The sequence below is a fragment of the Brienomyrus brachyistius genome, chromosome 21, assembly GCF_023856365.1.
Source record: "Brienomyrus brachyistius isolate T26 chromosome 21, BBRACH_0.4, whole genome shotgun sequence".
In the NCBI taxonomy this organism is placed as follows: Eukaryota; Metazoa; Chordata; class Actinopteri; order Osteoglossiformes; family Mormyridae; genus Brienomyrus; species Brienomyrus brachyistius.
In genome coordinates, this window is record NC_064553.1 from 15,274,749 (window position 1) to 15,296,252 (window position 21,504).

The following is a 21,504-nucleotide window of genomic DNA, read 5'->3' on the forward strand; positions in this document are numbered from 1 at the left end:
TATTTGTCTCCGGATGTAGCGGGAGATTGTCTGTCTTAAATGCCTAAAGTAGCTGTTAGCCCAGCTGCTACCGTAGCCTCCATTATGAATCTCCCACTCAGTGACAGTGCCTAGGCTAATTTAGCCTTTATGAAATGTTAGCTTCCATTCAGCTTTAGCTTCTACTTAGCCATCTACCAATGTATGTCAGCTTCCACTTAGCGTTAGCTGAATCTGTTCAGCCTCGCGCAAAGGAAACTAAGGGGGGACATGATCCAAGTATATAAGATTCTAACAGGTCTGGATGCTGTTCAGTCAAATATTTACTTCAATATTCATTTAAATACTAGAACTCGTGGCCATAGGTGAAAATTAGCTGAAGAACATTTTAAAATGAATTTGAAAAAGCACTTCTTTACACAGCATGTAGTTAGAGTATAGAATAGTCTTCCAGTGAATTTAGTGTAGTTGACTAGCTTAAGCTGGTTAAGCTGGTTGACCACTTTATAATAGTTGATCAGCTTAAGGTGATGCTGTGCCAGCAATCAGAAGGTTGCTGGTTTGAATCCTATAAATGCCAAGAGTAATCTTACTCTATCGGGCCCTTGAGCAAGGCCCTTAACCTGCTGGGTAAGACATTATGCCATATGATGTTAATCTACATCCAGCCCTATAAGGTGGTCCTCCAACTTACAAGGAAAAAATTGTTGGTGGCAGGATTGACCCTCCAGTCACCAGAAGAAACTCACACTGGTCCATTCGGACTAGTGTGGTGCTGAGGTATCACCCGCCACATGGCTGTGCTCAGGTTCTCATCCCTGAGGTGTTTTGTCATGTGGTGGGTGTGGCAATGCGCTGTAATTAGCGCATGCTCCTCCTTGCCTTTTAAGTTATGCTTTTGCATGACAGTTTAGCTAGTTATGCCAGCCTATGATTGTCATTATAGCTGGTGTAGTTAGTCATACCTGCATGATCAACTGATTACCCAGCCAGCTAAACCATCAAAAAGGAGCAAGTGCTGGGACATGACCATCTAAGACCATATTAGAAAAACCATAACTAGATACCAGCATAACATGGATTTTAGGCACTTTTTAGTCTGAATAACCACTTAGTGTTAGTTGCCAGTTCATTCTTGCCTTCCACTTCCCTTCTTTGTTAGCTGTACGGACATATCCTGTGAATCTGGAGCTTCAGGACATTAAGAAGGTTTGCTGTGTTTGCCCAGGCCCCGTAAACCCCAGCACACATGAATGTCTACTTTCTCGGTCGCCTGTAAACACCGGTCGCTAACGAGGGGGGCAGCCCCGCGTCTCTTGACGCAAGTGTGTCTTTGGCTACCGTGTCGCGACGCTCCAGCTGCTGCCACTCTTTAAATCGCGAACAAATGGACAATTCTTTTTAATTACAACCAATAGGATTTATGTAAGTCATCGAGCCTATTCTGTCTTTAAATATACGCTTTAAGTCCATGACCTGCGGGATAAAGTCCAGCAAGGAGGTTCTTGACTGTAACTGTTATCACAACATCGAGAGCCCACACCCTCCGTACAAATACCGGGGGCTGGCATTTCTGTAACCAACGGATTCTTTATTTCCAGAGGTTTACTCTGGACCCTATGAAGGTTCTAGTTTGCCAGATTAACTTCAGTCGTGTTATTGAAGCCGTCTGGAAAAAGCCCCCACCTCCCTGCTCCTGGGCACCCCTATTCCGGTCTGTCTAGGAACCTCAGCCCTTGTTTACCTGCTAAAGCAAAGTTAAGACTTACAGGTGTTTATTTGGAATCTAGTCTAGCGACTGACTAATTCCACGGGCCCACTGGCCGGGGAGACGCGCCATAAGAATGGTCACCCCCGATCCCCCCCCGCTGCCCCTGCACACTTGATGAACTTTGGCTATTCCGGCTATTTCTACTACGTCATGGCAGATGGGTCAGACCAGCTGTTTGCTCAGCTGTGCTGAAGACTGGCCGTTCCCGTCTCTCCCCGATGGGTGGGATGCCATCATCAGTGGATCCCAGCAACGGAACCCTGACCTAAAATCAGGTTCAGCCCCCCCCATCCCGATGGTATCCCAAACCTGCCTGACTCCGGCTCCTCAAGCTAACGATCAGCTCGTTTCACCACAAGACTCACTATGCAGAAGTTTAATGCCTTTTCATTTAAACATAATAGAGCTTCTGTTGCCGGTACAAATTATTCAAAATGGGTGCAATTTAGCTGCTGACTTTTAGGACAAAGTAATGAGAGGGAGTGGGAGGGAGGGGGCAGCTTGGGTCGCAGGGAGCCCCTGGGTGAGCTGGTAACGGCTCATCCTCCATAACCGTTTGGATACCAGCTGTGTTAATCCAAGGTTTCAGCTGTCAGCTTGGTAAATGATAACACGCCTTGTCTAAGAGCCACAACGACCCCTCCCCGCATCTCCCCCGTGTAAGACGGACCTGCAGCAAAGCCGTCAACCTTGGGCTCGGCCCTAGGTGTTTGCTCTGGGGGCTGAACGCGCGACACAGTGGCCCCAGTGCGATGACAGAGAGCAGCGAAATTCCACAGCTCGCCTGTTAGTCAGGGAAGTGAAAGAGAGCTGACCTCAGCACATGGGCCCCCGGCTTAACACACAGCACCCCAGGGGCATGTATATACACCCAAGGGCCTCCTCCAGACACCGGGGGTGTCTCACTTTGAATAAACACCAGCGCTATGGAAATGTCGTATTTATATTAACTTAAATCATCCTTGCCTCTATAAAAGAAGGCTTACAGTTCTCTTCTGTCAATTAATATGGTAAATTATATAGGGCAAATATAGAACTTTTATGGGGTTCATTTACTTTCCAGTCAACTGTGAAATTGGTGTTCATCTGACATTTAATAGTTGCACTCTGTGAAGTGCGTAAAATAGGTTACTTCAGATTACAAACATCCTCATCTCCATCAGCTGTTTGTGTTGGTCGCTTTGGGGGGAAAACCATTTGTGACTCATTACTTTACAGGTACATAGCAAAAACTGTGGTGAAAGAATCGCACTGTTTCATACTGAATTATTACCGCTTATGGCTACGCAATACGGACTTTTCCCCGGTAACTCCAAATGTCGTCAACCAAAAATAAGATTAATTAGGCAACTTCTTGTAAACACTACTCTTTCTTTCCTGTTATCTTTTTCAGTATTTTGCTGTCGTCGCCCATTTTTTTTATAGAAAAGAGAGAAATATTTACTCGGGCATAACAAAAGTGGTGCTTAGCCTGTTTGCGCTCGGAAATCCTGGTTTGAAAGAGTAGCCTTGTGTTCCTAAACGCGGTGCAGCGCTGTCCGCTTAACGGCGATCACCGCGCCGCCCGGTGTCTCTTAAGTCCCTGGATACTTTAATAGTCAAGTCGGATCCTGTTATTTTACTGTTTTGGGTGCGATTAGAAAAAGACACTCGCTAGAGCTTGTTGCTTTTGGAACCTGCGGAAGCATTAACCAGCCTCCTTTCTGTGTCGGATACGCTGATGTACGCATGTCGGCACAATGGCTCATTCCAAATCCATGCCATTAAGAAATATAAGTTCCCGTTTTTCTTGAGGATTTCACATTTTTTCGTGGAAAAAAATCCCTAAGCCTATAGCAAAACTACAGATGAACCTGGACACCGGGCCGATAAGCACAGTTTGGACCATATTGAGGAATGGCGAGAGACTGAACCCACGGGAGAGTCACACAATGGTGTATATGTGTGATAACAAGAGGGTCTGTATGGCTGAAGTGATAAAAATGTCAGACAAGTCTCAAACAAACAGAGACAGACAACCTCCCGCCAGGTCCAGAGAATGTTACATTAAATAAAGACAGCTCTCCCGAGACATACTTGGCAAAACACGGCTTTCTGACATTGAAATACGTTTAAAAGCAATAATAATAATTTAAAAAATGCTATTATTCTTTATTGTAAGGCTTGCATCGGTCTGGACCAGAGCAGATGCCCGTTACCCAGATGGGAGGATGGAGGGGTATCTCGTTTTTTTTTTTTTTTTTGGGGGGGGGGGGGGGGGGGGTGAGTGTAAACAATTAAACCAGACAATATAATCCCCTGGACCCCCTTCAATGACTGGAGACCTCAGCCCCTCATGCTCAAACCAAAGTTATGCCCTTGGATACGAAAGAAAGTCGGAGAAACTGGGATAAGCGGTAACTGTTCAGTACAACAATACAGGGACACGAAACAAAACTGCTGTTGGCGAAGGAGCCTTACTAATGGACGACAGGTGTATTAAGGATCCCTCGCTTGACCGCACCTAACCCCAGGACGTCCATGCCCCCCCCCCCATCTCACGCAAATGTTAAAAAAAACAGTTCCAATTTTATTCTAATAATTTGTGTTAGAATAAATAATCGATATGTGGTCTTAAAAGACGCTGAAATTATTAAGAACGAGATAGTTTGGCTGAAAAGACCGAAGGCATTCTTATCGACACTGTTCCAGTCCTGCCAAATTAAACTATTCTGCCCTCTTCAGAAAAATGCTTCGTGTGAGTGTGCCAGGGAATGCAAACTAATGATTTAATCGTACATATATTTTTATTTAACTTAAGGTGGCTGTCCAATTCATCCTAGAAAATCACCGGAAACCCCAGCGCGCCTCGTTATGAATAATTATCTACGTACCGCGCTTTCCGCGCATGTTTTATTTTAGTGAACATAAATTCAACAGTGCGTACGTAACATTTTCTGAAAACTTGTCTATATTTGGTCCATGCATGCACTCCATTTATAACCAGTTATCCATGCAATACAGAGTCACAGTAAAACTACCCCAAGAAACAGACACAGAGCAAGGGCTCCCTGGGTGGGATTCCAGTGCATCACAGCACACGATTATGAACAATTCAGAAATTTCAGTTCATATATTCGGATATTTCTGGGTGGTAAAAATTTGCTTACTGTTTATTTGCACTCTCTGTCGTAGGAACAACGAACTTGAATGGATTCTTAAATTGTATTTTTTTTTTATTTAAGGGAAGCTTAAAGTTCCTGCTTTGTTGGAAGTTGTTGGTTACACTTGTTCCTAGGATTTCACTGGAAGATCAGCCTATAGCTGCACTTATACCTATAGTCGGCTCCTTGCCAGCCGTATCTTTGTAATGTGCTATTTGCCTCACTTGTTGGATAATAGCGTGTGCTAAATATGCAAAATGTAAAAAATCTAAATGAAAAAAATCTAAAAAAAAAAAAAGTAAAAAATCTAAATTATAGTATTTTGGAAGTTTTAATATTTTTATGTGCCATGTTTTCTATTATTTTCCCCAACAAAATGTATCTTTCGGTCAAAGTCAGTTATTCCGGAGGTGGATTGTATATTTTTTTGCATTCTGTTGCCGATAAAAAAGAGCAATCGTGAAAACCGTAAACTCTGGCGATGGCCAGAAATTGTCTTTGGTCAGAACCGATAATTTTGGGAGCTTGTATTATGGCAAATACGGACCGCCCCTTGCAAGCGGTTCCGCCTTTCCAATATGGCTACTTCCAACAGCCACGGCTTTGGTTCTCTGTCCTGCTTTCCGACTATTAAAGTTTTGCTGATATGCTTGTCCACGGCGGTGCTGGTCTCTTCTTCCAAGGAAAGAACTAAAACAGTGGATTTCAACGTAAAACCGGGAGGAGTCGTGCACACGTTCTCGGAAAAAATAGTGAGTAACGGTGGAGGCGAGACGAGAAATTAGCAAATGCATATAATAAGTATTACAAATTCTAAATCGATGTATTTAACCAGGCTTGCTTGTACCTGTGTACAATGTGACGTGCACAGAAGCGCTAAAAGCTTAGGTAGATCTTGCATGCGGAATTGGGCGATCAGTGTAGTGTAGCTATATGTTCCTAACTCTCTAACCAGCTATGAACTGTGTTTAAAAAGCCCAGTTGTGTAAGGAAGGTAGAGCTGTAAAGTAAAATTCGTAAAGGTGTAGCATTCAATGCGTAGCGAACTATCTATTTATCGGTTTTAACCTATATAACTGACACGTCAGCACTTTTATGAATGAAGATTTTGTAAGCTGTGCCCCATAACCCTGCTTTGTGCATCTTTTTTTCGCAGAGAGACTATGAGTGTTCTTTCACCTACGCATCACAGGGTGGAACCAATGAGGTGAGTGCGTTTCTGACTTCAACCAATCAGAAGCTAACGCGCTGTCAACGCTCAGTGGACGGCTTGATGAGGGCAGCCATTGGACGCGTCGTTCCGCTATGACGTTAACGCCTCGCTTGAATGAATTTGTTTAAATTTTATTTACAGCAATGGCAAATGAGCGTGGGACTCAGTGATGATGACAAACTGTTTTCCTGCTCTGTGTGGAGGTATGTGCTGGTGTGTTTTGTCTCCTGCATCTTGGACCCAGTTGTGGACACACTCAGCTCTTAATTTGTTATAAATGTATGTAATCTCACTTTATGATTTGTGCGTAAACTGTGAAAAAAATAACAGTGTGACTGTAGCATGAAGCTCAGTGGGCTAAGATTCTGTGCCTGTGATCAGAAGGTTGCAGGTTCAAGCTTGCTTCAGCAATATAGTCACATGTCCGTAGGCCCTTTAGCGAGACCCTTAACACCCACGCTGCATGTGTGCTGCTGTAGGTGGCTGGCCTTCGCTGTGAAGCCTGCTCTCAGCTGCATGTGTGTCATGGAGAGCAAGATAGGGTAGATAAAAAGATAATTTGCCTGCAGGGATCAATAAAAGTGTTATTAAGAGTAGTAATAATAACAAAAATAATTGAAACAGCAGTTTCTTTAAGATTCTGTCAGTTGTTTCTCTTACTTGTCTTGATAGACCCCAGGGGAAGTCCTACCTGTTTTTCACCCAGTTTAAGGCTGAGGTTAAAGGAGCCAAGATCGAGTACGCCAGTGCATTTGTGAGTATTGTGTTTTGGTCTCATTAAGCTTTTTATGCCCTGGCAGCAAGCCGGCTAAGAGGCTAATTCTCTGCAATTAAGTCACTTCGCTTATGTCCTGCTTCCGATCCTCTTTTATGGCACATTTGTAAACATTATCTCTCTTCAAAGTCTCAGGCAGGTGTTGGAGGACAAAAGGATGTACCTTTGAAAGGAGAGGAGTATGTTACTGGAGAGTCAGCAGGTACGGCAGCATTGCTTGTAATACCAGATGAGATGCTTCTTTCCAATTTCTACAGACGGGAGTCTAGTGCGTGACAAAGACTACGGGCTAACTTAGCTCACTGAACATTAAGTGCATGCCTATGTGGATCAATGCATTATGATGTTATTCTGCAATGCAAAACGTAAACAGGTCCAGGATTAAATCACATACAAGCCAAAGCATGATTCATATTGTGGACATTGTTCTCCTGTTTACTAATTGACTGTATGCCAATCCACATATTTGCAGAGTTGCATAAATATAATATTCTTCTCATACCCCTCCAGTGACCCAAAAGGATGGGAAGTTTCGCGCTGAGCTCTCCAAACTGATCATCATCGCCCGAACACAACACGACGAGCTCTGATCACGTGGGACAAGTGTAACTTGAAATGACCAGAATTATTGTGGTTGGAGGGAACGTGCTGCAGATTTCCTAGGACTGTAGCTGCTAATATGCATTGGGGGGGGGGGGGGGTGCTGGGTTTGGGAGGAAATGCAGTCTTGTTCACTGAAACCCTGCCAACCACTATTGATGATTAAACGGTTACTGGCAGAGTAGATTTGTGTTACTTGGAGTGATTGGATGAGAAATGTAAGTTTAGAAGGTTGGGTGTTTCCACAGCAAGTGGAGCTGTGAACTTGGGGCATTTATTTATCTTCCATTTTCTCGCAGCGTATGGACGACGATTCAAACGCCAAACACGAGGAGTGCTGCACACCATACTAGAAATTGTATAATAGGGGAACTGTTTATATTATCTTTCAATTTTACTACAAACAGATATACCAATAAACGACGAAAATGATTGACAGAGGTGTGATTCAGAATTTTTCATCTTTATAGTAACTACGCTCCCGTGTGTTTTATTAATATAAGTGCAAACGTTTTCATTACGACTTACGCATATCACGTCCGCAGATTATAATTAATTAGACTTGAAACAAATTCAATTAATATAACACTGCACTTTCCCGCAACAAAACCTCAGCCTCACGCTGCATGTGCGCAGATGCCGTAGCGTAAATGCGCATGCTCGGAAATTACGACACATACGCTACGTGGTCAGGAAGACGGCGAATTCTGTCAACATGGCGTCGCAGCAGGGAGAAGTAGACGAGTTATTCGACGTGAAAAATGCTTATTATATCGGAAGCTATCAGCAATGCATCAATGAAGCACAGAAAGTTAAGGTATAATACAATAATAACAGCGATCTGATTTCGAGATACTCTTTATGTGCATGCTGTAATCTCAGTCATGCTTATCACATATAATATTTTTTCTTTAATGTTTCGTATTTTATACGCTTTACATCTGATTTACGCTTTAGATCACGGTTTCTCTCCGCTGTGACTGATGTTGACTGTCGATCCGGCGTCAGTAGTCGCCATGTGAATATGTAAACAGTACCGTATCTTACCTCTTTTCAGCCGTCGAGCCCAGAGAAGGAGATCGAAAGAGACACGTTTCTGTATCGAGCTTATATAGCCCAGGCAAGTTAACCGCTTACATAAATCTCCTTTTTCTAACGTTTGTCTGAGTATCAGTGTTGCTAACGGCTGGCTCGTTCATCATTAGCTGTGAAAGGACCCGTGTATGGGGGGTGTGCAAAAAATAAAACAGTAATTGGGTAGTTGAACGGGTCAGTATGTTTTATAAATGTCAAGATTTCTCCAGGTCCCTGTGATCCCGCTCATTCTTTTTCAGAGGAAGTATGGCGTCGTTCTGGAAGACGTGAAGCCGAGCTCCCCCGTCGAGCTGCAGGCTATCCGGATGTATGCTGAATACTTGTCTGCCGAGGGCAAGAGGTCAGCGGGATGGATGATGCGTATTTAATGTAATGTGTGCGGGCAGGTTATTGTGGATCATGAGCTCTTAGTGTTGAAAGTTCAGACTGAGTAGCAGGTGTCGTAGTGGTGGAGGGAGCAGCTCACAGTGCAGTGCCTTGGTAACAAAACCATGTCCGTGTCTTTCTAAAGGGATGCCATCGTGGTCGATCTCGACAAGAAGATGGCCAAGAGCGTGGATGCGGCAAACACAACCTTCCTACTCATGGCCGCTTCCATATACTTCCAGGAGATGAACACTGACATGGCACTACGCACTCTGCACCAGGGCGACAGCTTGGAGTGGTAGGAGCTGGGGGCGGGGCCAGACTGTGGGGGCGGGGCCAGACTGTGGGGGGCGGGGCCAGGCTGTAGAGGGTGAGGTTACTTGGGGTGTTCCATAAAGCAGGATTTCTTGCTTTGCCGGATAACTTTTGGGCTAAACGTATGTGAACACACTTGTAGTTCATTTAGCCCTAACTACCTTAAATCCAACAAGTTATCCAGCTAAGAAAGAAATCCTGCTTTGTGGAACACCCCCCCAGGTCATAGAAGAGGCTGTTTTATCCACAGTCTGTGGCCTTTACTTGAGATCAGGTGCAGGTATTACAAAGCAAGTTAACTTGTCAGATTTACAATGGACATTATCTTCGTTCACTTACATTTAGCTCTTACTACCTTAAATCTGACAAATTATCTTGCTAACCCAATAATCTAGCCTTGTGCTATAGCACCCAGGTACTTAACCCTTTCTTTCCTCCTCCCCAGCATGGGCATGACTATTCAGGTCCTGCTGAAGCTGGATCGGCTGGATCTGGCCAGGTATGATTCCTATCTAAACGTTGCAACTAGAGGAACGAGGCAATTAAGAGTCAAGTGTTTAAGCCCCTGCTTCTCTGGGAGTGATGTCAACTGTGATTTTGACATCTGGAGACCCCTGCTGGTCCTCAGGGGGTACAGCAGCGGTCCCTGATTATTTTTCTTTTCGCCGGGTTCTTGCGCAGGAAAGAGCTGAAGAAGATGCAGGAACGGGATGAGGATGCCACACTGACCCAGCTGGCCACCGCCTGGGTCAACCTGGCCACGGTGAGCGTCGCTCACACTCCCAGCATCCTCCTGGGTACGGGAGGTCCACTCATTTGGCGGGAAACACATGATTTTAAAAAAATTGTGTTCCCTGTGGAATAGGGTGGCGAGAAACTGCAGGACGCCTACTACATCTTCCAAGAAATGTCAGACAAATACTCGGCGACGCTGCTCCTGTTGAATGGTCAGGCAGCTTGTCACATGGCACAGAACAAGTGGGAGGAGGCCGAGGGGGTGCTGCAGGAGGCACTGGACAAGGTGAGGCCACTGGGGACTAACCCTGCCTCTGGCCAGCCTGTAGGTGGTAATAAATGCCCTTTGCATTATGCAGCACACCCTGACATTTGATTGCCACTGAGTGAAACCTATTAGGGCAGAAAATAATTGGTGACGTTACCCCCCCCCCCCCCCCCCCCAGATCTGATGGTCCTGACTGTCTTTGTGTGTCGCCTCTGTGCTGTAACAGGACAGCAGCCACCCTGAGACGCTGATCAACCTCATCGTTTTGACGCAGCACCTGGGAAAAGTTCCAGAGGTGAGGCCAGCTACAGTCCCCCCCCCCCCCCCCCCCCCATTTTAATCTTCCTATAAATAATTTGTTTATAGGGTTAACATTTCAAAATGTCCAAAGTTGTTATATTTTAAAAAAAAAAAAAAAAAAAAAAACATTTTTGTTTCCAAAAAAATGTTCTTACTGTGTGCTGAAGATGATGATGATGGATTTCTTTGTGCAGGTAACAAACCGCTACTTGTCTCAGATGAAGGATGCACACAGGATGCACCCTTTCATTAAGGACTATTTCATCAAGGTGCGATATTCCGTATCCTCTTTCCAGGCCTCCTGCGTTTCTCACCATGTCCTCAGTTAAATGCTCCATCTCTCTCTCTTTCAGGAGAATGAGTTCGATCGTCTGGCCATGCAGTATGCCCCCGGCGTTTAGGATGCTGGATCAGCCTGGAAAAGGTCTTCATCCCCGGCAACCGCGACATGCTATAGTTTATAACTTAGATCTATTTTCACTTCACGTCTTTCCTTCCAGTCCCCTATATGTCATGTAGATAATGTAAAGCATTCCAGTTTGACATAAATAAAACCTCATCTCCTGCAGATGGCGCTGCTCTCTCGTTTCTTTGTAAAAGGTGTCGATTTGAACCTGTGACGTTTCTTTTCTTTTTTACCCTGTTTAGGGCTGTCAGTCAAACACGCATCCTCTACGCGTATTAATGCGATAGCAGGCTGGGTGACATGGGAGTTGATGGAAGAAAATTGAGATTAAGCCGCTAGGGCAGGAAAGACGCTATATAGTGAAGCGCCAATAGTGCGGGACTGGCCCTTTAAATGGAAGCGGCTCAAAAATAAGACCATGCGGACGTCACCCCGATGAGATTGTCTGAGCTTCACCCCGATAGGCGATCAGGCGACTCCAGGACCCCGATAAGCGGTTCTTTTTTCGCGAAAACCCTTTTCATAAACCCCACAGGCGATGCGTCGCCATGCTTGCGCTCTCCGGCTGCTGACCGAGCATACGTGACGCTCAGAAACACGCGTCCGCCGGGTTTTTCATTTCAGATCCCCCGCCCCCAGATCCAAGCGCGTTACCCCCTATGGATCCTTGTCGTGGGTATTATATAACATCAGGGGGGTGCTGATCGGGCCCGGAGGGGAGAGCAGGCGGTGCGCATTTTAAGGCGCAAACCCGGAGACGTGTGTGTGGCTACGGGGAGCGCAAAATGCGAGATGAGAAGCGACGCATCTGGCCGCGGGTGAATCCGAGCTGACCGTCTCCCAGTCAATTGCTTTCGCCTCTCGTCATGACTCGTGCGGATTTTCCTTGCGTGCATTTTATCCGGAAACGCGTTTGATGCTGCATCTTTCCTGCGGACGCTGCTGGAGCGCGTGGATGACAAACTGGTATCTCTTGGACAAAGATTGAAGGTTTAAAGAGACTGAAAGGCGGCTCTGATTTGGAGGGAGCGAATACTAGTCAGCGTTATAATCACTGTAATAATAATAAGGACAGCGGTAAACTGGACGTTTGAGAAAACGCGTTGGAGCCATGATGGAGCGCCATAATGAGGACGGCCGCATCCTCCTAAGTGAGGGGGAGCCCATGCCGGGATATGCGGAGCTCATCAGCCGCGGATACGCCGTCATGCTGGCCGCCCTGAAGGGCTGCACAGACTGCGGGTGGGAGTTGTCCCGGAGTACGCTCATGACCAATGCTCACATCACCTGGGTTGAGCTGGCTCTCTTTCTTCTGTGCACCGTGTTCTGGACGGCGATGCGCGGGGGGATGACAGCTTACGTCTTCCAGGTACATCTCTGTGTGTGTGTGTGTGTGTGCGTGCGTGCGTGCGCGGGCGGGCGTTTTTATTGCTGAGAGATTCGGGGCTGACTATGACCCAGCTTCTTATGTCCTTTTTAAAGTCTAACTTTTAACTTTTTCAAAATCCAGATCGACTCGTTTACTGATTGTTTTTTCTTTCTGATTATATTTCTTTTTTTATTGTTCTAGATTTTCTGTGACTATAATCAGCAGTCTTTGCCAGCAATGTCACCATCCCCAGTCCTAGTTTTTAGGGTGGGACCGTTACCCCTCCTAGCGATCGTTATTCCAATCAATAATTCTGGCTTCCAACCAGGTCTCTGGTAACCCGAAATGATTCTGCGGACGGGACACATGGTTGCACTCACTGGCAGACGTCCCGGATGGGTTAGGCTGCTCAGTCAGATGTCATGTTACCGTGTGTCTGACTGCATTCTCATTGCCATTAAATCTGTTCTCTTCTCTCAGTCCTCCAGGTCGTCAGTGTTTGTCACTACGTATGAGGACAGTCTTGATTTTTTTTTTATCTGGTTCTCCCTCCCTAGCAGCCATAGGTTTGCACTCTGTATACAGTCTTAGCGCCAGTCACAGGCCTTCCATAGCTTAGAGGATCATGGGAAAATGAGTCCAGTGACAAGTCCGGTGGGAGAATATCATAACAATAATAGATGCTTTATTGATACCTGTGGGGCAATTGTCTTTATTCCTCCCCTAACTTGCTCTTTGTAGAATAAGCTGGCTGTGAAGGGTAGCCACCTGTTGTGGCGCCCAGGTAGGTGATGGGGGGGGGGCGGTGTTAGGGGCCTTGCTCAAGGACCTGCAGACGTGCTGAGGCTGGGTTTGAACTAGTGACCTTCTGATTACAGGCATACAGCCTTAGCCCACTTAGCCTCATGCTGCCCCCTGTGTGGGAATCTCTTCTGCCTCAGCCTTCCTATTATCAGGGTCTCTCCTCCTCCCCCCCCCCCCCCCCCCCCCCCCATTCGCTACACTCCAGGGGTCACACGTCTCAATACCAGAGTGATGGTGATGGACAGCAAGCTACGGATCCTCGTCAGAGTACAGCAGCGTGTCTGCTACACAAACGCCCCTGTGGGCTTGAGTTTTCCGGCATTTTCTCTGGGGGTTGTTGACTGTGGCTGGCTTTTGAATACACTTCTTTTTGGACCTGCCTGGTTATGTAATGGACTCCATACTGCCAGCTCAGGGGCAAAGGAAGCAGGACGTCCCAACGAGAGCCCCTGACCTACATTACTCCTTTCACAGATCCATCTGGTTGGAGAAAGGGCATTTTGCTGTTTTGTCCAGAGCAGGGCTCCGTGGTTTATGGCTGTCCTGGGGCACTTTAATGCATCTGCTTACTCAGGCTGAAACCCAGGGGATTCAGCTAACCTTGTTTAATAAAAATTTAAACCTAGAGTTGCCACCTATATTTTACAGGATCTTTCAGTGTTGAAAAATAAAATGCTGTGTCCCATTTTAAACCAATACGAGATTTGATTTGTCCTGTATTTTCATGTCCGGACCAAAATGCAGTTTAATCCAGACCGATTTCCTCCTCTTCTATGTCCCAGGACCCTTGGTGGCAGGTATTCAGCACTACGGGGGAGCTGGGGAACATACACAAAATAACTGCACGAAACAAAATGGTCAGCTATACCCGTCCACCCACATTTCTGATGAACATTTTTAGGTAGACGAATGCATGTTATGTTACATTTAGTGTAATTTGGGCTGCTGGCCCAGGTTGCCAGGGAGACTGGCTGTTGTACCTTTGTGAAAGGGCTGTGCTTGCGGGTCAAATTTCCGGGCAGCCAAAAGGGGCAGAGGACCAGAACGACAATGGTGGTGCAGGTAATAATAATTCTGGGGGCTTAGTTAGCCCCATCTCCACTTGGGTGGACCCCTCCCCCCCCCCCCCAATCCATGGCTCAGCCCAGAGGACAAGCAGACCATTGTATGAAACCTGGGGGGAAGGTTAACAACATCGCCGCAGGATACACCATCAGTCACAAGCTGCCATCTGTCCCAGTTGATGTTTCCCATGATTCCCGGCTGCTGGATTTGTGTCCCTCTTCCTTCGGACACTGGTGCCTGTGTGACCACGCTGTGAGCTGGGATTCAGCCTTGCCCTTTGCCGCTGTCCTCTCAGGCATCCGAGGTCAGGTCTGACAGGCTGGCCTTGCCTGCTTCCTCCCTTCTATCCCACTGAGATCTCCCCCACCCAGAGATCCTCCACTGGTGCAGAAAACATGACGAGCTGGATGGAAGGTTGAGCTGAAATTCTTCCTATGTTCCAGTGAATGGCTGAAAAGATACAAGGTAGAATCCCAGAATATCTTGGCTATTGTGGGGAAAACTACTGAGCAGGAATAGGCTCAGACTGGGCGAGGAACCCTAGTCCCACAATCAAGACATCCTCTGCCATGGTTCCTGTTTGACACACCTGGGGGGTGGTACTCAGGGGTGGGGTTGGGTGGCCTTGTCTGTACCTGTGCAGACAGATATATTTAACCTGTATTAATACAGTGACCCTGCACTGGACTTTAATTTAAATCACCACATTGGCTTTATTTTGCATTTATTTGGTCTGTTGTCTCTGTGTGTATTTTTTTTAATCAACACTCTGCCTCCTTATAAAATTGCGCGAGACACGGGGGTGGGATGGGGGGACAGAATATGATCTGAAGCTGAGGAGCGACTGAGTGCAGTCAGCAAACATGGAAAGAATGCCTCACACTCACCATGGCAACGCAGGCTGCTGTTACCATGGAGACCTTTGAAAAAATAAAAATTTATGAGGAGTCCGTTGTGCCTGCTGGGCCGTCAGCCACGAATTTCCGGATCATTTGTTTAGGGTGAGAGTGATACACGGGGCAGGCGTGGCCATCTCTGATCGGCTGGCCCACAATGAGCGACTGCTCTTGAGTAATATGAGGATGTGTTGGGGAGTGGACACAATTTCCTCTATCTGTTGTGCCTGTCTGGGTCATACTGGGAAACACCAAGCTCCTGGACAGCTGTGTGTGTGTGTGTCTGACTGCCTGTCTGACTGTCTATCAGTGCCGCTGACCATCTGACTGACTGCCTGTCTGACTATCTGTCAGTGTCCCTGACCATCTGACTGACTGACTGTCTGTCAGTGCCGCTGACCATCTGACTGACTGCTTGTTTGACTGTCTGTCAGTGTCCCTGACCATCTGACTGACTGACTGTCTGTCAGTGCCGCTGACCATCTGACTGACTGCCTGTCTGACTGCCTGTCAGTGCCACTGACCATCTGACTGACTGCTTGTCTGACTGTCTGTCAGTGTCCCTGACCATCTGACTGACTGCCTGTATGACTGTCTGTCAGTGCCGGTGACCATCTCACTGACTGCCTGTCTAACTGCCTGTCAGTGCCGCTGACCATCTGACTGACTGACTGTCAGTGTCCCTGACCATCTGACTGACTGCCTGTCTGACTGTTTGTCAGTGTTCCTGACCATCTAACTGACTGACTGTCTGTCACTGCGGCTGACCATCTGACTGACTGACTGTCAGTGCCGCTGACCATCTACCATCTGACTGACTGCCTGTCTGACTGCCTGTCAGTGCCACTGACCATCTGACTGACTGCTTGTCTGACTGTCTGTCAGTGTCCCTGACCATCTGACTGACTGCCTGTATGACTGTCTGTCAGTGCCGGTGACCATCTCACTGACTGCCTGTCTAACTGCCTGTCAGTGCCGCTGACCATCTGACTGACTGACTGTCAGTGCCGCTGACCATCTGACTGACTGCTTGTCTGACTCTCTGTCAGTGTCCCTGACCATCTGACTGACTGCCTGTCTGACTGTCTATCAGTGTCCCTGACCATCTGTCTGACTGCCTGTCAGTGCCGCTGACCATCTGACTGACTGCTTGTCTGACTGTCTGTCAGTGTCCCTGACCATCTGACTGACTGCCTGTCTGACTGTTTGTCAGTGTCCCTGACCATCTGACTGACTGCCTGTCTGACTGTCTATCAGTGTCCCTGACCATCTGTCTGACTGCCTGCCAGTGCCGCTGACCATCTGACTGACTGCTTGTCTGACTGTCTGTCAGTGTCCCTGACCATCTGACTGACTGCCTGTCTGACTGTCAGTCAGTGTCCCTGACCATCTGACTGACTGACTGTCTGTCACTGCCGCTGACCATCTGACTGACTGACTGTCAGTGCCGCTGACCATCTGACTGACTGCCTGTCTGACTGCCTGTCAGTGCCACTGACCATCTGACTGACTGCTTGTCTGACTGTCTGTCAGTGTCCCTGACCATCTGACTGACTGCCTGTATGACTGTCTGTCAGTGCCAGTGACCATCTCACTGACTGCCTGTCTAACTGCCTGTCAGTGCCGCTGACCATCTGACTGACTGACTGTCAGTGCCGCTGACCATCTGACTGACTGCTTGTCTGACTGTCTGTCAGTGTCCCTGACCATCTGACTGACTGCCTGTCTGACTGTCTATCAGTGTCCCTGACCATCTGTCTGACTGCCTGTCAGTGCCGCTGACCATCTGACTGACTGCTTGTCTGACTGTCTGTCAGTGTCCCTGACCATCTGACTGACTGCCTGTCTGACTGTCAGTCAGTGTCCCTGACCATCTGACTGACTGCCTGTCTGACTGTCAGTCAGTGTCCCTGACCATCTGACTGACTGCCTGTCTGACTGTCTGTAAATGCTGCTGACCATCTGACTGACTGCTTGTCTGACTGTCTGTCTGACTGGCTGTCTAACTGTATGTCTGACTGACTATATCCTTGACTGACTGTCTGTCTGACAGTCTTTGATTGTCTGACTGCCTGTCTGACTGAGTTCCTGACCGTCTATCTGACCATATCTCTGTCTGTCTGAATGCCTGTCTGTCCGACTGTCTCTCTGACTGTGTCTCTGACCATCATTGCCCTCTTTCTTCCCCATTCAGCCTCTCGCTCGCTGGTCTCGCCTGCAGCCCAAAGATGCGGCCAAGATGCCAGAGAGTGCCTGGAAGCTGACCTTCTACACACTGGCCTGGTCCTACAGCGCCTACCTGCTGTTCTTCGCTGGATACTCCTTCTTCCAGGACCCCGGATCTGCCTTCCATGGTATGAAAGAGGCCTCCAAGTATCCAATGACAAAGTTCATGTCAAGCACCTACATAAGAGTATTCCTGTTACTGTGGGTGGAATACAGTTGAGGTCCTTGTTGACTGCTCCCCCTGGTGGCTTGCTTGTTCTGGCTAGGCTGGCAGAGCGGCATGCGGGTGCCCTGTGACATTGCCATCGCCTACCTGATCCAGGGCAGCTTCTATGGCCACTCGATATACGCCACCCTGTACATGGATGCCTGGAGGCGGGACTCCATCGTCATGCTGGCCCATCACCTCATCACGCTGGCACTCATCGCATTCTCCTACGCCTTCAGGTGGGGGCGCTCTAACCCAGTTAAATGGCCAGAAAATATTCTCATCCACAGAGGTGGATAGTTCAGGTCCAGAAAATAAACATTTTGTTTCAATCAATCATTTAAATATAAAATTTTACATATTAAAGTAAAGGGACAGAGAACATCACAGTAAATCACAGAGAACTGGGTGGTTGAAACAAAATTGATCTGGATCTTAACTTTGTGGACCTCAGCTATCTACTCATGCCGATCCAATTTATCTCACTGATCTTCCAGATCCCAGGTTACCCGTGTAGCTCCAAGCTCTTGTTAGGGTGATTTAAGGACCTTCGGCCCCCCTGCCCCACAGGTACCACAACGTGGGTGTCCTGGTCCTCTTCCTCCATGACATCAGCGACGTGCAGCTGGAGCTCACCAAGCTCAACGTCTACTTCAAGAGCCGTGGTGGGGGGCGCCACCTCATCAATGAGGTTGTCTCCAACCTGGGATGCGTGAGCTTCAGCTTCAGTTGGTGAGGGCCCAGTTCCCCCGGCATGGTTGGCACCCCCTGGTGTCGCCGCCAAGACTCACCCCCCCCCCCCCCGACACGTCTCCCAACAGGTTCTGGTTTCGTCTTTACTGGTTCCCACTCAAAGTGCTCTACGCCACCTGCATCACCAGCTTGGAAGCCGTCCCCAACATTCCTTTGTACTTCTTCTTCAACTTCCTCCTGTTCTTGCTGCTTCTAATGAACATCTACTGGTTCCTGGTGAGTTAGTCTGCAACTCCATAGCTCATGGCTGGGTGGTGGGCAGATGGGCATCAGGGCACTGAGACTGAAACATGAGACACCGCTTCAGAACCCCTCATAGAGGCTCCTCTCCCCAAGCAGTTGCTGTGTTGTACGTTAGGACGCCCTGTAACTTCCCCCAGCCCTCCTCACACCCGTCTTCACCCCTCCGCAGTTCATCCTGCTGTTTGTGGCGAAGGTGCTCACAGGAAGGATGAAGGAGCTCAGCGATGTGAGGGAGTACGAGGAGGAGGGCGAGCCGAGGAAGGTGCCGTTTGTCAGTGGGCCGGACGCAAATGGGTGAGTGCTGCATTGTGGGTAATTACACACGAAGGGTACAGCCTGACCCAAAACATCGAGCTGTTTCTTCGATTGCTTCTCTTACAGCTTGTTGGCTGACTTGTTTCCATACATGTTTTACAGGAAGTATATGCAGAACGGTGTGGTGAAGGACAAGAATCTCTGAGAGCATCGCTATCGCCTCCTGTTGCACTTGGCTGTAACTGCAAGATGGCAGCTTGCCGGAGATCTTTTGTAACAGGCACTATTAGTAGCTGGATTTGCAAAAAAAAAACGTTAGGCTATGAAACATTTGCATAATTGTTTTATTTAATTGTATTTACTAGCACTGTGAATGTGGTTTTAAGTAAATGATGCCCATATGGACTGATAAGGGTGGATAGTTCAAGTGCAGAAAGTAAAAATCCGGACTGAGATTTTGTTTCAACTAACCAGTTGAGCATAAAGAGTCACAGTAACAGAGAACTCAGCTGGTGGGTTAGAACAAAGTCTTGGTCTGCATTTTTACTTTCTGGACCTGAGCTGTACAGCTTTGATAGTAACTGTCATGGGGACGACCATAACTTGATCCTGAATCGGTCGTTAAGGGGAGTATTAAGTGCTGTGTGGTATTTCAGATGGCTTTTTATCTCAAGGAAGTTATGTGGCCATAGAGCGATTCTGAGCCTTGGACTGACAGTCGGCAACAGTGAGACGGTCGTAATGTCCGTCGGAGAGAAGCACAGACAGGCTGTCAGGCCTCCGCCGAGCAGCGGCCAAGAGAAACATAACACCATAGCTTCTGTTAAAGGAAGCATAAGGTCAGCATACCATTCACCACGGCGCGACAGGTAACTGGCAGATGGACGTACCCTCGGAGCGAATCAAATAACAGTTGTGCCCCCTGTGAAAGAGACTTGCCAGCTAGCCCCGCCCTCTCCCATGGCACGCCGTCGTTCGGCCACGTCGCTCACCAGACACCCTTCTCAATACCAAGAATGCAAACGTCGTATTTGGTCTTGGTCTCGGCAAGAGCGATCTTACTTACTTGCCTTCCAAGAATGAACTTGGTGTGCAATGAATCATGGGATTGGTCTTGTCCTGAGATTTTTACCGTCCTCTATACTTTTGTTCTTAGTATTGGAACTGGTCTTCGGCAGTGGAAGATGATGCATAAGCGTTACACGAGAACACAAGTATGGTTAAGTACACATTTTGAGAAACACCCTCTGTCTGATCTTATTTGACGAAGGGCGCACATAGACAGGAAATTATGTCACATCAACACACCTGTTTGGGCAGGACTGGATGCATGTCAGACTGAAGTAGTTTGTTATGTAGTTATTTGTATTTCATTTTAATTTAAATGTCATTTAACAGGTTTGTTAATGGGAAGTAGATGTTGGTAATAAGGACTGATCCACGAGTGACTAAAGACACGATGACAGTCTTAGGTACAGCTGCGGATTTGCTTGTTTTAATAGCGTTACTGAAGATTGTGGAGAATCAGGGGTAACCATAAGCGCTTAGATAAATTTATACATACTGAGGTTTTATAAATGTGTTTTACTGTTATGTGCAAGAATCTTCTAACTCCGTTCAGTGACATTGTAGGTGTGAGGATTATATTTGTCATTATTGTAAGGATCACCAAATCTCTGACCAGGGGCACATAGGTTTAATGGAGGGGGGGGTCTGATGTGTGTCATGGTGAAATCAGAAATCAGTGTTAGAAGCAAAGAAAGCCAGGTCTCCTGCCCAGCTCCCATCCTCTTGGATGTCCTCTCCAGACCATCTAACCTAGAGCATGGCATCATGTCCGCATCGCGGTTGGTTTGTGTTTCATGTTTGTTCACATGTAGTTTGGCTTAGGTGTCAGTTGAACATTGACTTGTGTTCTCTGCTTTTGTTGGTCGTGGAGTTTCTGACCGGACATCCATATGGGGTCACTGTACCGAGCTCAGAAACCCCACATTTCAGGGTCGTCTATCGAAGGGTAAATCGTATTTTCTAACAGTGTTATATATCAGTATCAGGCTTGTGCCAAAACCCATATTCCCCCATAATGCACTGGGAGAGCAGATCTGAATACAATAGTAGGCTGTTTTCCTTCAGGGAGCTGGCTCATCTACCCTCAACCTTTCTACCCTCCTAGTTTGGTGAAAATTACCAGGTACTAAAATATTTTTTTGTAATAAAACGATTTTAACATGCACCGAGTGTGTTGTGTAGTTATTTCCATTGTGTAGAAAACTGTAACACACTATGATGTCCACAGACTCGTGGCCAAGCCTGTCAGGAATTCAGTACAAATGTTAACAAGCTCATAGCACTACAGCAAATAACAGCCCCACCATACAAGTGGCCATATGCTGCAGTTCCATTTTGAACCTGAAGGGGGCACAAATGTTACACAATTGCCACACAATTACAATAATGCTATAATGACGTTATTGCAGATTTTATTAATTACCCATGGAGGCTTGTTGGCTTATTCAGTTAAGATGACAGTAATCGGAAGTAATCCCTACAACAGATGAGTGAGTACGGTCATAATAAGGTACCTTGTGGTTCTTACAACACTCTGTCATGGATATACAACCTCATGCATTTAGGTAAATGTCCATAATCTGACCAGTAAAGAGATAAAGAGACCCTAATGACAGCGGATGGAGGGGGTTATGCATTTTAATGTCATTAT

General features: G+C 47.0%; 3 protein-coding genes across 6 annotated transcripts; all 3 read left to right on the forward strand.

The window, feature by feature from the left end:
* Positions 1 to 5,454: 5,454 nt before the first annotated feature.
* mydgf (myeloid-derived growth factor) lies at positions 5,455 to 7,917 on the forward strand. The gene is made up of 6 exons (XM_048989312.1): positions 5,455 to 5,645; positions 6,050 to 6,100; positions 6,248 to 6,309; positions 6,779 to 6,860; positions 7,011 to 7,083; positions 7,392 to 7,917. The coding sequence occupies exons 1-6, from the start codon at positions 5,472 to 5,474 to the stop codon at positions 7,469 to 7,471; spliced, it is 522 nt and encodes a 173-aa protein (XP_048845269.1). The 5' UTR covers positions 5,455 to 5,471; the 3' UTR covers positions 7,472 to 7,917.
* A 221-nt stretch (positions 7,918 to 8,138) lies between these two features.
* On the forward strand, positions 8,139 to 11,128 carry cope (COPI coat complex subunit epsilon). Its single transcript, XM_048989311.1, has 10 exons — positions 8,139 to 8,298; positions 8,539 to 8,601; positions 8,816 to 8,916; positions 9,088 to 9,240; positions 9,703 to 9,756; positions 9,939 to 10,020; positions 10,123 to 10,278; positions 10,487 to 10,555; positions 10,755 to 10,829; positions 10,914 to 11,128. The coding sequence occupies exons 1-10, from the start codon at positions 8,197 to 8,199 to the stop codon at positions 10,959 to 10,961; spliced, it is 903 nt and encodes a 300-aa protein (XP_048845268.1). The 5' UTR covers positions 8,139 to 8,196; the 3' UTR covers positions 10,962 to 11,128.
* A 154-nt stretch (positions 11,129 to 11,282) lies between these two features.
* Positions 11,283 to 21,018, forward strand: LOC125716699 (ceramide synthase 1-like). Of its 4 annotated transcripts, none has more exons than XM_048989307.1 (8): positions 11,283 to 12,335; positions 13,922 to 13,996; positions 17,295 to 17,454; positions 17,593 to 17,773; positions 18,105 to 18,266; positions 18,356 to 18,503; positions 18,700 to 18,824; positions 18,948 to 21,018. In XM_048989307.1, the coding sequence occupies exons 1-8, from the start codon at positions 12,078 to 12,080 to the stop codon at positions 18,988 to 18,990; spliced, it is 1,152 nt and encodes a 383-aa protein (XP_048845264.1). In that variant the 5' UTR covers positions 11,283 to 12,077; the 3' UTR covers positions 18,991 to 21,018. The 4 variants fall into 4 exon arrangements, with proteins under 4 accessions (XP_048845264.1, XP_048845265.1, XP_048845267.1 ...); XM_048989310.1 differs by having other exon boundaries at positions 12,221 to 12,335; positions 13,345 to 14,669; XM_048989309.1 differs by having other exon boundaries at positions 12,221 to 12,335; positions 13,345 to 13,996.
* Positions 21,019 to 21,504: the final 486 nt, after the last annotated feature.

Bases quoted from the DNA above. Each gene is read 5' to 3' on its own strand.
- LOC125716699 (XM_048989307.1), top strand. From the start codon at position 12,078: ATGATGGAGCGCCATAATGAGGACGGCCGCATCCTCCTAAGTGAGGGG. The intron at 12,336-13,921 runs GTACATCTCTGT...TCTATGTCCCAG, and splicing joins TGACAGCTTACGTCTTCCAG to GACCCTTGGTGGCAGGTATT. The intron at 13,997-17,294 runs GTCAGCTATACC...TTCCCCATTCAG, and splicing joins TAACTGCACGAAACAAAATG to CCTCTCGCTCGCTGGTCTCG.
- cope (XM_048989311.1), top strand. From the start codon at position 8,197: ATGGCGTCGCAGCAGGGAGAAGTAGACGAGTTATTCGACGTGAAAAAT. The intron at 8,299-8,538 runs GTATAATACAAT...ACCTCTTTTCAG, and splicing joins ATGAAGCACAGAAAGTTAAG to CCGTCGAGCCCAGAGAAGGA. The intron at 8,602-8,815 runs GCAAGTTAACCG...ATTCTTTTTCAG, and splicing joins ATCGAGCTTATATAGCCCAG to AGGAAGTATGGCGTCGTTCT.
- mydgf (XM_048989312.1), top strand. From the start codon at position 5,472: ATGGCTACTTCCAACAGCCACGGCTTTGGTTCTCTGTCCTGCTTTCCG. The intron at 6,310-6,778 runs GTATGTGCTGGT...TTGTCTTGATAG, and splicing joins TTTTCCTGCTCTGTGTGGAG to ACCCCAGGGGAAGTCCTACC. The intron at 7,084-7,391 runs GTACGGCAGCAT...ATACCCCTCCAG, and splicing joins TGTTACTGGAGAGTCAGCAG to TGACCCAAAAGGATGGGAAG.